Source organism: Juglans microcarpa x Juglans regia, chromosome 1D, assembly GCF_004785595.1.
Source record: "Juglans microcarpa x Juglans regia isolate MS1-56 chromosome 1D, Jm3101_v1.0, whole genome shotgun sequence".
In the NCBI taxonomy this organism is placed as follows: Eukaryota; Viridiplantae; Streptophyta; class Magnoliopsida; order Fagales; family Juglandaceae; genus Juglans; species Juglans microcarpa x Juglans regia.
Genome location: NC_054594.1, coordinates 32,194,163 through 32,208,505, shown reverse-complemented (window position 1 = coordinate 32,208,505; position 14,343 = coordinate 32,194,163). Strand labels below are relative to the sequence as shown.

At 34.5% G+C, this 14,343-nt stretch overlaps 1 protein-coding gene across 1 annotated transcript; it reads left to right on the top strand.

The window, feature by feature from the left end:
• The first annotated feature begins 8,318 nt into the window (after nucleotides 1-8,318).
• Nucleotides 8,319-14,343, top strand: LOC121266747. Its single transcript, XM_041170558.1, has 12 exons — nucleotides 8,319-8,754; nucleotides 9,307-9,490; nucleotides 9,633-9,701; nucleotides 9,784-9,882; nucleotides 10,397-10,476; nucleotides 10,567-11,404; nucleotides 11,831-12,522; nucleotides 13,311-13,395; nucleotides 13,501-13,552; nucleotides 13,667-13,716; nucleotides 13,947-13,994; nucleotides 14,112-14,343. Exons 1-12 carry the CDS (start codon nucleotides 8,504-8,506, stop codon nucleotides 14,286-14,288), a joined length of 2,625 nt encoding a protein of 874 aa, XP_041026492.1. The 5' UTR covers nucleotides 8,319-8,503; the 3' UTR covers nucleotides 14,289-14,343.

The following is a 14,343-nucleotide window of genomic DNA, read 5'->3' as shown; positions in this document are numbered from 1 at the left end:
TTAACGCAATCTTACCCTTTCTCATTATGTTAATGAAGGAAACGATTCTTCTAAATTTTAGATATTGTTCCACAAAAGGAAGACTAAACGAATAAATAACAACTACTATGCTTCTTAAAAACTATAAACAATTCCACTGATTTCTATGTTAAACAATACGTACAATCAAAATATTTATACTTCAAGTCAACAAGGAATTGAAAATAACAAAATAAGACATCAAATGAAAAAATACCATAAAAAGGGAATCTATAAAACACATAAAAAATAACAGATAAAATATTTGCCAAAATTTATTTGTTCTTCGAAGCAAGTCCCTACTAAAGATTACAAGCAAATATTAGCAAAAAAGAATATATTTATATATATATAATATAAAACAAATGCAATTACTGGTTCTATGGACACAAACATAAAAAGTAATAATATTATTGTATAACCTATTTATTTTTCTATATATAGAAAATTCAGAATTCTTTTAAATAATAAAGTAAAATATCATTCTAATTATGATCTATTTGTTTTTATTTTTTTGTATATAAGAAATTTGGTTTTTTTTTTTTAATTTCAGTGGAGATAGGTTCGGTTTCAAGATTGACAGATGTTTAAAGAGTAGTCATGAGAAATGAGATTGAAAATAAAAAGGATATCGATGCCGCGCCAACTTTTCATTATTTCCAGCTGATATCAATGTTTTGAATACCGTACCGGATGCCGTACGGGTCAAAGTACTGGAACGAAATATTTCGGTACCGGTACCGTTTTGGGATAGTCGATATATAAATAAATTATATATATAAATATATATAAAAATTATATTCCAAAATAATAGTCTATATATAAATACATATATATATAAATTATAAATAGTCTAGTTTGAATTGAGGGTTGAAAAATAAGCTTGTAGTTTGAAAAAATGAAAAAAAAACACAGGTCGAAATATTGGCCGAAATTGAGGCCGATACGACCGGTATTTGAGCCGGTACGAAACGGGTATAGTACCTGTACCGGCCGGATGACCGGTACGAAAAATATCGACCGTATCGGCCGGTACGGTACGAAATCCAAAACACTGGTTGATATGTCAAAGGCATTGGTTGGAAAGTAAAAAACACATAGATCAAATGAGTTTTGCATTATGGCTATTTGATTAGTCGATTAATTCCATCAGTAAAGTTTAAATGAGATAGTTTTATTTGAACGGGCTAACCAAAAGGGGTATTAATTATGTTTTGAGTTCATATGCATACACACATATAAAGTAATAATTACAAGTCCTATCAATGATTGAAAATCACTTAATAATTATTAAGGAATAGTTATGAATATATTAATGAAAACTAATATTTATGAGTAATTAAAAAAATGTATAAACAAATTTAAATCCCAAAATATATTTAGAAATTGTTGGCCGAATTTAGTCTATAATCCTGAAAAAATAAAATATTTCTCTTAAAATATATTATTCTGTGCACTCTGTGAATCCCAGCCTCTGAGCCTTAAATGGTGCCGTTTTGGGCATAGTAGTTATAAACCTAAGATTTTTTTTCTCCGTCTACTTCTTTTCTTCTCTACGCCAACACCTTCATTTCTCTAAGACTTTCCTCTCTCCTCACACTTTCTTCTCGACTCTTTTTCTTCGTCCTCTCTCTTTCTTGTTTTCTCTCTTCTCCATCGTAGCACTACAGAAGAGAGTCTGCACGTGGTTTGAGAAAATGACAAGAGTTCATTTATTTCATCTATCTCATATATCTCTCTCTCTAGAATAGAAGATCTCACTATCTCTTCTCCCGCGCAACACCCCCTCTCCTTTCCCCCGTCCGTTTCTTCATCCGCCCAGTGCACCGTCGTGCGTTATCTATGAGTGACACCACCCATCCCATTTTCTTCCCCTTCGACTGGCGACCTTCCCCCTCCATTTTCAGCTCTTCCCTCGCCGTCGTTAGCCTCCATGCATGGCTTCAAGCCGCGGCACCCTTGAGCTTGCGCACTGCCGTCTCGCCACCATTGGCCACCAACTTTTTACCACACCAACATCGGCCCTCCAGCCACCCAAACCACCATTCCCTAGCTCTGATCCGCCACCCTTGAAGCCCCTCCATCCCCATTTCCGATTTGGGTGTTTTGGCCTTCAACCGCCACCCATGGCCAACCATCACCATTAGTAGCTTCACCAACACCCCTAAGCCCTTCCCTAGCCCTCCCGAGTCTTCGTTTGTCTCCATTCTAAAGTTAAATTTTTGAGACTCATGACATAGTCCAAAATATACTGTTACGTTGTTGTACCGCTACCTCTTACACCTCCTTGATTATTCAAAAATTATATTTTAGCATTGTAAGTAATTTTCCAAAAAATTTCTTGAGAGACCACTTGGAGAGACCATGTTCAGATCTATGTTTTTTTTTTTTTCTTGGTTTATCAATTGATATTTATCTGTTTTTTCTTGAGTCGTTTGGAAAGATATCTCTTATGAACTTTTCTATTTAATTTTTAGATCTATTGTTTGGATTTTTTTTTTCATTTTGTAAATTGAAAAATCTTGACATTTTAGTCTAGATTTTTGAAGCTTTGCCTCAGTTTATATTTTAGCACTGTAAGTAATTTTCGCACACATGGAGAGACCATGTTCAGATCTATGTTTTTTTTTTTTTGGTTTTTCGATCGATGTTTATTTTTTATTTTTGGAGTCGTCGGAAAAGATATCTCTTATGAACTTTTCTATTTATTTTTTAGATCTATTGTTTGTTTTTTTTTTTTTTTTTCCATTTTTAAACTGACAAATCTTGATGTTTTAGTCTAGATTTGTAAAGCTTTGCCCTAGATTTGTTAGCATACACGTTTTAATATTTTTTTTATTTCTTTTTCTGTGCATGTTTTTAAATCTCTGTCGTTGTCTTTCTCTCTGTGTTTTTTTTTTGCCGCAGTTGTCTGTTTCACATTTATAGTCTTTGTCGTCCAACATAAATGATGAATACTGCATACATTGCTTGCCATGCTCTAGGTTTTAATTTTTTACCCTTCTCGTGTTTTGTTTTTACCGATCTGAAGACTTGTAGACATTTGAGTATAAATCTTTGAATTTTTTTATTCAAATGTGATGCACTATATATTTGTTTTTCTTTTCTTTATTTTTGATGTCTAAATTTTTTTCCTTTGTATTATATCAGTGAAGTTTTAGTTCAGATTTATTTTTTCTTGCCCATCTTTATAAGCTTTGACATATCTGGACATTTTATTCTAGATTTGAATAAATTTGATTGATATCTGTTAGTATATAAAGTTCAATTCTTTTCTATTTTATTTCATCTTTAGAGTTATAACTTTTATCATCTGTTTTGAACCTGGACATATCTTTACATAGTTTTTTGTCTTAGATCCCTCGGTTGATTTCTTTTTGTCTTTTCGGGTTTATAAATTTGAAAAGATTTTTAAATTTTACTCTAAACCCGAGCATCTCTGATTTAGATGTGTTGGACTACAAATTTGTTTTGCTATTTTGTTTCTTTTCTCATTTTACTCTTGTTGTTGTCGTTGGTTGTATAGTTCTTCTTCAAGTTTATTGTACTACATATTTGTTTTTTTTTTCCACATGAAATTTTTTTGTTTGTATTCTAAACTTGGCAAATGTAGATATTTATTGTAGATCTGAGAAATTCTGATTAAGATATGTTATTGTACAAAGTTTGATAATTTTCTATGTCTTATTGTTGTTGTGCAGATCTATAGTTTTATTCTTATTTTCAGAATCTAGACTTATCTATACATTAAATCCTAGATCCGAGACATCTTACCTCAGATCCCATCTGTATATTTTTTTTGTGTTTATCTTTATAAATTTCAACAGATTTATACCTCTAACTCTAAATCTGAGTATTTGTAATTCAAATTTGTTAAGTTACAAATTCCTTTCTCTTAGTTTGTTAATTTTCTTATTTTATTTATTTATTCTTATTGGTTGAATAGTTCTTCTTCTCCATTTCTTTTCTTCTAGAGAAGTTAACAGATCTTTCTAGATTACATGTTTGTTATTGTGTTATTTTTTTCCTTTTCTGAGTTAGGAATTTACATCCAAACTATTTAAATTTTTGTTAATATTTTTTGTGTCAGTGCTTGGGTTCATGCGTTTTCTTATTGGGTTTCATTTTTTTGGTTTGTATGTCATTATAGTGTTGTCTTCTTATTTTTTCTTTCTTGAATTGATCCGATTTGATGGTTTATTTTTTGTATGGACTTTTGGACTGAAGCTCTCCTCCTTCTGAAATTAGGTTTGTTCTTTCATTCTCATCATTTTTTCCTGAATATTTGTTTTCTATTTTTTTTTTACCTATTAGTTTTCTAAAAAAAAAATGTATGGGTTTCATTTTTGCATATTTGTTTTCTGGTTTTTTTTTTTTTTGCATGTTTGTTTTCTGAACAAAAATGTATGTGTTTCACTTTTTTGGTTTCCATATCATCGTGTTATTTTCTTTTTATTTTTTCCTCTTTTTTTTTGGTTTTTTTTTGTTTGTATGTGTGTTATTGTCTTTTTGTTTTTTTCTTGAATTTATCCGATTTGGTGGTTTGTTTTTTGCATGGACTTTGGGACCAAAGCTCTCCTCCTTCAGAAATCAAGTTTGTTTTTTCATTCTCATCTTTTTTTCTGGGTGTTTGTTTTTTGTTTTGTTTTTTGCATGTTTGTTTTCTAAACAAAAATGGATGGGTTTCATTTTTTTTTGGTTTAATTGACCTGTCGGTTGGTTTTTGTGGATATTTTTATTAGCTCTGTTGATCGGTTTGGTTTCTAAACAAAATATGTTCAGTTTAGTTTTCTTTAATCTTCGTGTTTCTCTTCTTCTGGTTGGTGCTAACAGTGTGTTTCGGTGTATATATTCTAACAGTTTAATTGACCTGATCTGGAGTTTTTTTTCAAGGACTTTGGATTGTGGTTTACTTTTTGTGCATATTTTTATGTCATTATTACTTCTCTACAATCATTTTCATGCTTCTGACTTCTCTTTTTCATTTTTTGAATCAATTGATTTGATTTGGAGGTTTTTTCCTTATGCGGGGATTTTCAATAATGGTTTCATTTTTTCATTTATTTATATATGGTTTCTAAACAAAAAATGTAAAAATCGATTTGCTTAAATTTTTGGGTTCCTCTTCTTCTTCTTCTTCTCTCTCTCTCTCTCTCTCTCTCTCTAAACTTGTTGCTTTGTTTGGATACAGTCTATCACTATAGAATGACCCCATTCTCCAGGTACTTTCTGGCCTTTTTTAACCTTAGTTTTTTTTTTTTCTTGATTTTCTAATTTTTTCAGCTACATTTTTCTTAGAAATATGAACAAACATGTGTAATGTATAGATAGACTATATATATACTATAAACACAAAAAACATAGATAGACTATATATATACTATAAACACACAAAAGACAGTCAGACTGATTTTTTTCAATGTTTCTTCAAACCTTAGAACCATTGTACTACTTCCACACACCTGATTTGAGAGGAACAAAGCATAGAAGTAAATGAAAGAAATAGAAGATAAATTGAATATGCAGTTGCACGAATATTTTTTGAATTGAGATTTATGATAGTTTTTTTAATAAGTTTTATGAATTTCAAGGTTTTTTGGTATCAGTTACTTCATTTTTTAGAAATATGAATAAACATATGTAATGCATAGATAAACTTATACTATAAACACACAAAAGTCAGTTAGACTCACTTTTCAATCTTCCTCGAAACCGTAGCACCACTGCACTGTTTGTAATAGTATGGTTATTTGTAATAGAAGGAAATAGAAGGTATCAGTCACTTTTCAAACCTTAGCACCACTGCACTGAAAGTAATAGAATAATTTTCTTAAACACAGCTCAATGCCTCTTGGGTTCCTACGAAAGATGTCTCTTGGTGTTCAAACTTTGAACCAGACTACTGCACTACCTGGCCATTCGGCTGCCTCATGTGATTATAAATTTCTAATTTCTCACTGCCTAGACACACGGGCATAAAAAGTAACTTATTATAAATTATAAGTTATACTGCATATTATAAATTTATACTGCCAACAGATAAAGATGCACGTTTTGGACTTTGTAATGAGATTGACAACACAAGCTTGACATTTTTAGGCTGGTTCTAGGATTATTTTTTTTCTTTTCTTATTGATCCGCAGTATCCAATATGTAATGTATCGCATTACATCTCCCTTTTGTCTTTGCATTTTTTCATTTATTTAAAATCTATCTCCATAGATTTTATATTGCATGCAATATAATATATTATATAATTTTTAATATAGTTTCTCTTTCTGTTTGCAGCTACCATTCCAATGCATGGACAATATTCAAATGGAACTGTGTTTTTCCAAATTGTAACTTATTATCTAATGTTTTGTTATTATAATGTATAGGAAAAAGCAATTGTATCCCTACATAGCTTCCTGAACATATTATAATGTGGTATTGCTTTCCTTGCAGATTTAAAGTTATTAATAATGGAATACAAACGGACACAAACAACACAAATGACCACAAATGGAATGTATAGAAAAATACAGTTGTATCCCTACATAGTCTGAATGACACTATTTTTCTTGCAGATTTAAAGTTACTATAATGGAAAACAAATGGATACAAATGGTGGCTTAACTGGGACTTAATGGATATAAGGAAACTAAAGGAAAAACAAGAAAAAATCACTATTTACAGTTAGATAGATACTTATTATAATAGAGTAGATATATATATATATATATATATATCTATCCAATTCCTCTACTTAATAATAGTCACTCAGACCCATCCATATAAAATACTCCAACCCAAATGGTGATCTTGGTAGAATACATCATTAGAACCTTTGGATGAATCATGTTTTATCATTAATTAGTATCGTCAAGGAGAATTGTACTCTTTTGTAATAACTCTCGCATAACTAATAACATGTATGATATATTCTAGTTTATTATGTTTTATCAATGATGTTATCGTTTTTATTTCTTAATGAGTGCTTATATATAATTAAAAAAAAAACGTCCCATCTCTATTTAGAGTCGCCAAATGACCTTTTTCATTGCTCTTGTTATCTCTAAATTCGCCCTTCCTCGTAACTAAAGCTTCGTTTGGAATCTCAACTCATCTCAATTCATCATTACAATTTTTTCAAATTCCAATACAAAATATAATAAACAATTCAACATTTTCAAATCTCAAAATAATAATAATATTAAAAAATAATATTCTAAAAATATTTTATCATATCAACTCAACTCAATTCAATTCAGTTTAACATCCAAACGCAGCCTAAACCAACTTATCGATTTGTACTTGTGACTCATATTTTTTGCAGTCGCATGTGAGGCTCACTCATCGCCCCTCTAGACAGTTCTTGAGTATTTTATTCCTCTTCTCTAAGATACACACATATTAGGCTGCATTTTGATGTTGAACTGAGTTGGGACTAATTGAATTCTTTATGAATAATAGTGAGTTGAAATGGTAGAATGAGTTTTGTGAGATCCACTTAAAATGAGTTTAGATGTTAAGATGAATTTAGATGTATTTATAAAAAGTTGAAAAATGTTGTGAATATAAAGAAGTGTTAAATTGAAAAAGGTTGTGGATCCTATGTGTAAAAAGGTTTTGAGTTAAGATGAGTTTATTAATTTGAGAGTTGAATGTTTAGATATTAGTTTTAATTTAAAATTAGACTGAATTGAGTTGAACTCAGATGAAATTAACAACTAAATGAGTTAGGCTATTACTTTCCTACCCAAGGATTTGGAAGATGGTGGCATTATGCCAAAAGGTTCAAAAGAGTCGATCTTAGATGGTGGCTCATTATTCATTTTGGCTTTCAAACATAACACCATAAAACCTCAATTGAGTTTAAAAAACCAAAACAAAAAAACCCACAAAAACAAAGGATTGCATGAAAATCGTCTTATTATGATATAATATTGACTAGTCAAACAAAGAATATAAATCCAAACTAATTTATTGACTCCATTAACTTATTATTTTTTTTAATTTTATCGGTATATTTTTTGTCGAGACTCCCAACATCTTTGTGCACGTTTCATAATAATGATGTATACATAATATATTTAATAATATATTGCATAATAATATTATAAAATAAAAATATTTTTATAAAATGATATTATTTTTAGAAGATGTTTTATAAAAATATCTCTTATTTTAAAAAAAAAATTGTATAAAATATTATGTGTAAATATTTTTTTGTTTGTTATTTTTCCTCGAAAAGCATGCCAAATTGCCAATTGTTTTTCATGAAAACGCACCGTTTTTGTCTATAATGTATTCTAGACGTATGCATAACTCGTAAGTCGTATCCACCATCCATCACTTTAGGACCTTCTCTCTACGATGGCTCGGAACCGGAATAGGAACCGGACCAGGAGGCAGAAACAGAACCATTCCCTCGCCTCGCTGAACTGACCCTCCCATTTCTGAAAGGAAAAATCAAAGTCTCAAACGGCATTTCTTATTCCCGATGGAGCCCCAGTACCCGAAGGCCGCCCGGTCTTACGGTCCCCAGATAAAAATGACGATCGCGCCCTCGCAGCACTCCGATGACCGGACCAGCGGCGAGCTCCGCGCGCTGGATTGCAACCTCACCTCGCTCTGCGACCACATCCAGCTGGAGGGATTTATCTCCGGCTCCTTCTCCGACATCATTGTCCAGGCCATGGGCTCCACCTACCACCTCCATCGCCTCATCCTCTCTCGCAGCTCCTACTTCAGGTCTGGACTCCATTTTGATTTTGTTTAAATGCTTGTTCTTGGGGTTCATCTTAATCATGCAATTCGGCTGGTCTTGTTTTTTATTTCCAAAAAATGTAGCGCCCCCTTCAATTTCTATACTTGCTTTATTGTTCTTGTTTGTGCAAATTGGTTGGCCTTGCTCCTAAATGTTGGAGAAAACTGTAAAATTTTCTATTTTAGGCTAATTCAATGATACAAATGTGAACAATCTGGAGAAATTCTTCTATTTTCAAATAACAAAGAATAAGCTCTAGGTGCTACCGCTGGATTGTCGAAGAATGACTACGTTCCGGAGGTAATGCATGTGAAATAGTTTTTTTTTATAGGTGGTAATGCTTGTGAAATGGTGGAAGAGGGAATTTGGTGAAAGAGAGAACGGAGGCTATATAGGTCATAGAATAGAAAGTGATGCTATTGATTACTTTTTGTGAAAAATTTTTCAGATAAGTTTATGCTATTTCTAGATGATCTTTATGTGTTAGCAGCTTACTTTCTGAGACTTAATTTTCTGACGTCTAATGCTGCCCGTAGAAACATGCTTCATGGTCCCTGGAAAGAAGCCAGTGCTCTGGTTCTGACCTTGCATGTAGATGATAAGAATGTCAATGGTGATGCAATTGCAATGGCTTTGGCATATCTATACGGCCACCATCCAAAGCTTAATGATGACAATGCATTTCGAGTTCTAGCTGCTGCTTCCTTTCTTGACCTTCAGGTATAATGTTCTTTATTGTGGTTAATGCATCTTTTGTTCGCATATAGCACAAAGATTCTTTTGTTTCTTTACTTTAAGCCTTTTTGTTTGGAAAGCATTTTCTATGTTCATTTTTATTGCAAACTGATGTGTATACGTGCAGGATTTGTGTGCAATATGCACAGATTTTATCATATCAGAATTATGGACTTCGAACTTCTTAGCATATCAGGTTCAAGATGCTTATGTGGCTGCTGTGCACTTTTATGCTATCAGTTCATTTCAGTTATTGACATGATTTACCTCTGATTTAGGTTTTTGCAGAGAGCCAAGATTATGGCATACATGGAGAGCGTGTGAAGAATGCTTGCTGGGGTTACCTTTGCCAAAGTGGTGCCACGCAGTTGAAAGAGGTACAGATGAAGATAACTATGCTGTTGGACTTGTGGGTTTGAATGGTTAAACCCTTTCTTCTCTGTTTAAAATTGGGACAATATAGTAAAATGATATGAAACAGAAGGACGAGGAAATGTATATTTGGACTTTAGGAAGAAACATTTTTGGGACAACGTTACGCATGGGTAATCATGGACTTGAAATTTGACAAAAAAAATGCATCTCTTGTTTTTTGTTAGCATCTAGTGATTCACTCTAGCAATTTGAAGAAAATCTTTTGATGAATCCAGGACATTCCTCTGTTCTATATGTTTCATGATCGAATTATATTCTCATAGAATTTAGTTCTTTTGAACTGCTGGACATGTTTTTCTAGCTCTTTGATTTGAATAAAACTTGTTCCATCTTTCACCTCTGAAAACATGGTTTACATTTGTTCATGTCATTTGAATTGCAACTTCATTGTTCAGGAATTGTCTCTGGTCTTTGTTAGGTTAAACTCACCATCTGCATTTTCATCTCTATGAATAGGTGCTTCCAAAACTTTCCCCACCAACCTTGCATGCATTGTTAACCTCGGATGAGTTGTGGGCACCTAGTGAAGAAAAACGGTAAGGGTATCAGCAGCCTCTTAGTTTTCTGGTCTTGCAGCTTGAGTTTCTATAAAGATGCATAACCCCATGTTTCTTTTCTATCCAAAGGTTTGAACTGGCATTGTACACATTCCTTGCAAAAGGTGCCCATTGTAAGGCAGAACATTGTGACCAGGAAAGTTGCAGTTCTGAGGCGGGAATGGATTCTCAGTCTGATTCTCCTCGAGCAAAGGGAAAAAACTTGATGGATGACTGCAATAATAAGATGTTGGAATCTGAGCTGGGAAGCTTAACTTTAAAAGATGGCCTCAAAGACCATAATACTGCTCATAATCTTCTGGTCGAGCTTGCAGACTGTGTGGTGGACTGCCAACAAGGAGTTTCCAATTCCAACCAACAGGTGCAAGAAGCTACATACTCTCAGTTGAATATGGAGCCAAGATACACCTGCAACATGGAAGGGCCTTCATCAGGGAGTCCCTCGTTGGCAGATATGGATGGAAGAAGAACCTCATGTTCCTATGTTCAGATGTCAATTGGTATGGGAGCAAGTGGCCTGGGGGCCACTGGAATGGCTATGGAGGGACCATCTGAAGAAGGCCCGTGCTACCATCTGAATAATAATAGCTGGCTTGCCCGTGACCAATCAAGGAATTTGTCTTCAATGAACTCTTCCTGTGGTGGGCTTATGACAAATGATTGGGAAAGATGTGGCATGCATCCACTTTCATGGGGTGGAAGGGTTGTGGGCAAGAGACAGCTAAAGGGTTATGCTAAAGGGAATTTCGGGATTCATGGGGAGGACTATAAAACATTCGTTAATATATTTGAAGGGGGTTCCCTTTTATATTGCAACATGTCTTTTGAGGCACTTCTAAATGTGAGAAGGCAACTTGAGGAATTGGGGTTCCCTTGCAAAGCTGTGAATGACGGTCTTTGGCTACAGGTCTGATGCTGGATTTGATTGCTTTTAAATTATTCTATGGCCACTTTCATATCAGGAACGTGCAATGCATACGGCTATTAGAAGAGTCCATGCTTCCTGTTACAATGTTGCCCATTTGATGTGATGCATAAACAAGGTGTGAGCAAGTTTTCAATTTAAACCATGGTGGTTCTCCTAGCCATCTGTTTTCCCTCAGCACATGAGATTTTCATAAATTTTTATGAATGCCTATGGTTTGGCTGATTCATTCTAGGAGTACCACTATGTGAGCTAGCAGAGTGGCTAGAAGAACTCTGTGCATGTTTCCCACCTCTGGAAGTTCGGATATCTTTTCCTGTTGCAAGCATTTATATTCATAAAATTTTAACCCGTGTTTTTGCTTTTGATAAAATTAATAATTTCTCTTTGATGTTGGCTATCGTGTAGATGCTTTTAAGCCAGAGGGTGCAAGAAATTGGTGCAGACACATGCAAAAGTTGCTGCCTTACAAGTATGGCATGCGCTTGTAGGCAGCCATTTCGTTTTCCACATGGGGTCTCAACCACTGGATATTACATGCAGGAGCATGATCATACTTCTCCTGGTAACATGGGGAATGTATATGTTGCTGAATCTGCTCAGGGTGAAGGAAATGGCCTCTTTAGACCTGTACGTGTGCATGATAGGGGGCCTATTGATGGGCTTGCAGGTATTGGACGTGGAACTACCTTTGTGCCTGCAGCTGCTTGGCCTCCAACACGCTTCGTTTTTTCACGTGTCCCTTTTGGCATGGGCAACAGAAACTGCCAGCAGTCTCTTGCTAATGATGATTCGGAGGCAAGAGCTGACCACAGCGGAGACCTTTCTGGGGATGGGCTGACAGCTTTGGTTGGCCTGAGCCAAGGAGGGTGCAATATGACTAATATTCTTGGAGAGCAAACGGAGAGGGGGTATGAAATGGATCCGCAGAGCAGCATGTCCGGAACTTCAACTGCAGGACCAAGTGCTAGCAGTATTCCCATGGAGATGCTCGAGTCACCTGGGCATGCTGTTGGGATTGAGTGGGAGAATGTACACAGCTCGTCCATATCATTGGATTTGAAAACACCTTTAAGTCACTTCCCTCCTTTTCGCTTCGGGTAAGTTATATTTTTACTTTCCAGTTGCTCTTGACTTGTTTTGGATGGTAATTTTGCATTTTACAAGTATAAGGGAGCGGCTTCTGCATACTGCAGATGACGTGATCTTGTGGATACAATAATTGGATTGACATGACCTTCTATTATGGTTGCATAATTTGCATTCTTTTGAGCACAATATGGTGTTTCATTCAAATTCTTTACAGATAAAGCTTGTTTCGAAACCATAATTTAACTAATTGGTTTAATTAAAAGCAGTTCCATATTATTGCGTGCCCATATCAAGGTGGTCAGATTGGATACGTAGTTAGTTCAGTCTACTGCTCATATATAGCAGTTTTCTCTTATTGCATTCCTCTTTGCTTGGGGCTTGATTGCTCAGTATATCAGAAATAGTAACAGTTCATTTATGTTCAAGTCCTAGTTTCCTACTTGAATTTTATTCTGTGGTTTTGATGAGCAGTTATTGCGATCTGTAATATCTCAAATTGAGTATAAGAGAATATTGAATGGGATCCCACATTGTCTTAGAGGGAGAAGCTCTTGAGGTTTATAATGATTCCAGTGTATTCTAATTGTAACCTTAACTAGTCCTTTGGTGTAAAACCCAATAGTGGCTTGGGCTTTCCGTGGGTTGTTACATGATTTTATGCCAATGGGCTCATTGTGTTATATATGCTCGACAATGTTTCTTCCAATTATAGCTGTCTGTTTTTTCCTTCATTCTTCTCGTTGGCTGCTAAACTTAGGAAAGTCTATCTTCGCATAATTTTCTGCTGGATTCACAGAGTGCAATTTGAGGATGTGCACAGGCTCAGTGATGGCCATGTCAAGCACTCTCCAGAAGTTTTCTATGCTGGTTCTTTATGGAAGGTGATTGAATACCAATTGGTTACTATGTTTGTATGTGCTTGAAAATGTATGATGAAGCTTTCTCTTTGAGTCTGATACAGATTTGATTTCTCTCTGAATCTTTAGGTTAGCGTTCAGGCTTTTAATGACGAAGACCCCCAGGGACGGCGAACACTTGGTAATGCTCAAAGCTGTATAAAAGAATTACCAAGAAAAAATATTACTTTTTGTTTATCAATGTAGAAGAAATCATGTTGCCTAACTCGGGGTACATTTTATGACATCTGTTTAGGTTTATTTCTTCACCGTCGGAAGGCAGAGATAACTGATTCCCTTAGAAAGGTCAGCCGTTGATTCTGGTTTTATCAGAGTATTAGAGGGTTTATTTTTCAATAGCGCAAAAATTGTGGTCTTCTCTTGTTCTTGGTTCCATGATAATGACACCTTTATAATAAGAAAAAGTTGTTAAATTAGTATAGAACATAATTGAAGTTTTTAAACTAGTTCTCTGTCCTACTCTTGCTATTTTTTCTTCAAAGCTCCTAGCTAAAATCTTAACCATCTGCTTTCAGGTTCATATGTATGTGGACTCGCGTGAAAAGGTTACAGCCCATTATCAGGTATCTAAATCTCTAAACGAACAATCTGTTGTTTATTGAATCACTGCTTAGTTTTGTGTGTTTTTGTACAAAATGCGAGGTTCTAATTCATTGTTTCATGTGTCTTCCATTGTTTAGTTGATTTGCCCGTCAAAGCGGGAAGTCATTGTTTTTGGAAACATCAAACAAACAGGTACTCTTTTACCGAAAGCTCCAAAGGGATGGGGTTGGCGAAGAGCTCTTTTATTTGATGAGCTGGCTGATCTTCTCCAAAATGGGACCTTACGGGTGGCTGCTGTTGTGCAGCTCGTCTGAAATGTAAGAAGATAGTTGATCTCCATCAATATAGTCTGAAATCTGACAGTATTAA

Bases quoted from the DNA above. Each gene is read 5' to 3' on its own strand.
- LOC121266747 (XM_041170558.1), top strand. From the start codon at position 8,504: ATGGAGCCCCAGTACCCGAAGGCCGCCCGGTCTTACGGTCCCCAGATA. The intron at 9,883-10,396 runs GTACAGATGAAG...CTCTATGAATAG, and splicing joins GTGCCACGCAGTTGAAAGAG to GTGCTTCCAAAACTTTCCCC. The intron at 13,396-13,500 runs GTGATTGAATAC...CTGAATCTTTAG, and splicing joins ATGCTGGTTCTTTATGGAAG to GTTAGCGTTCAGGCTTTTAA.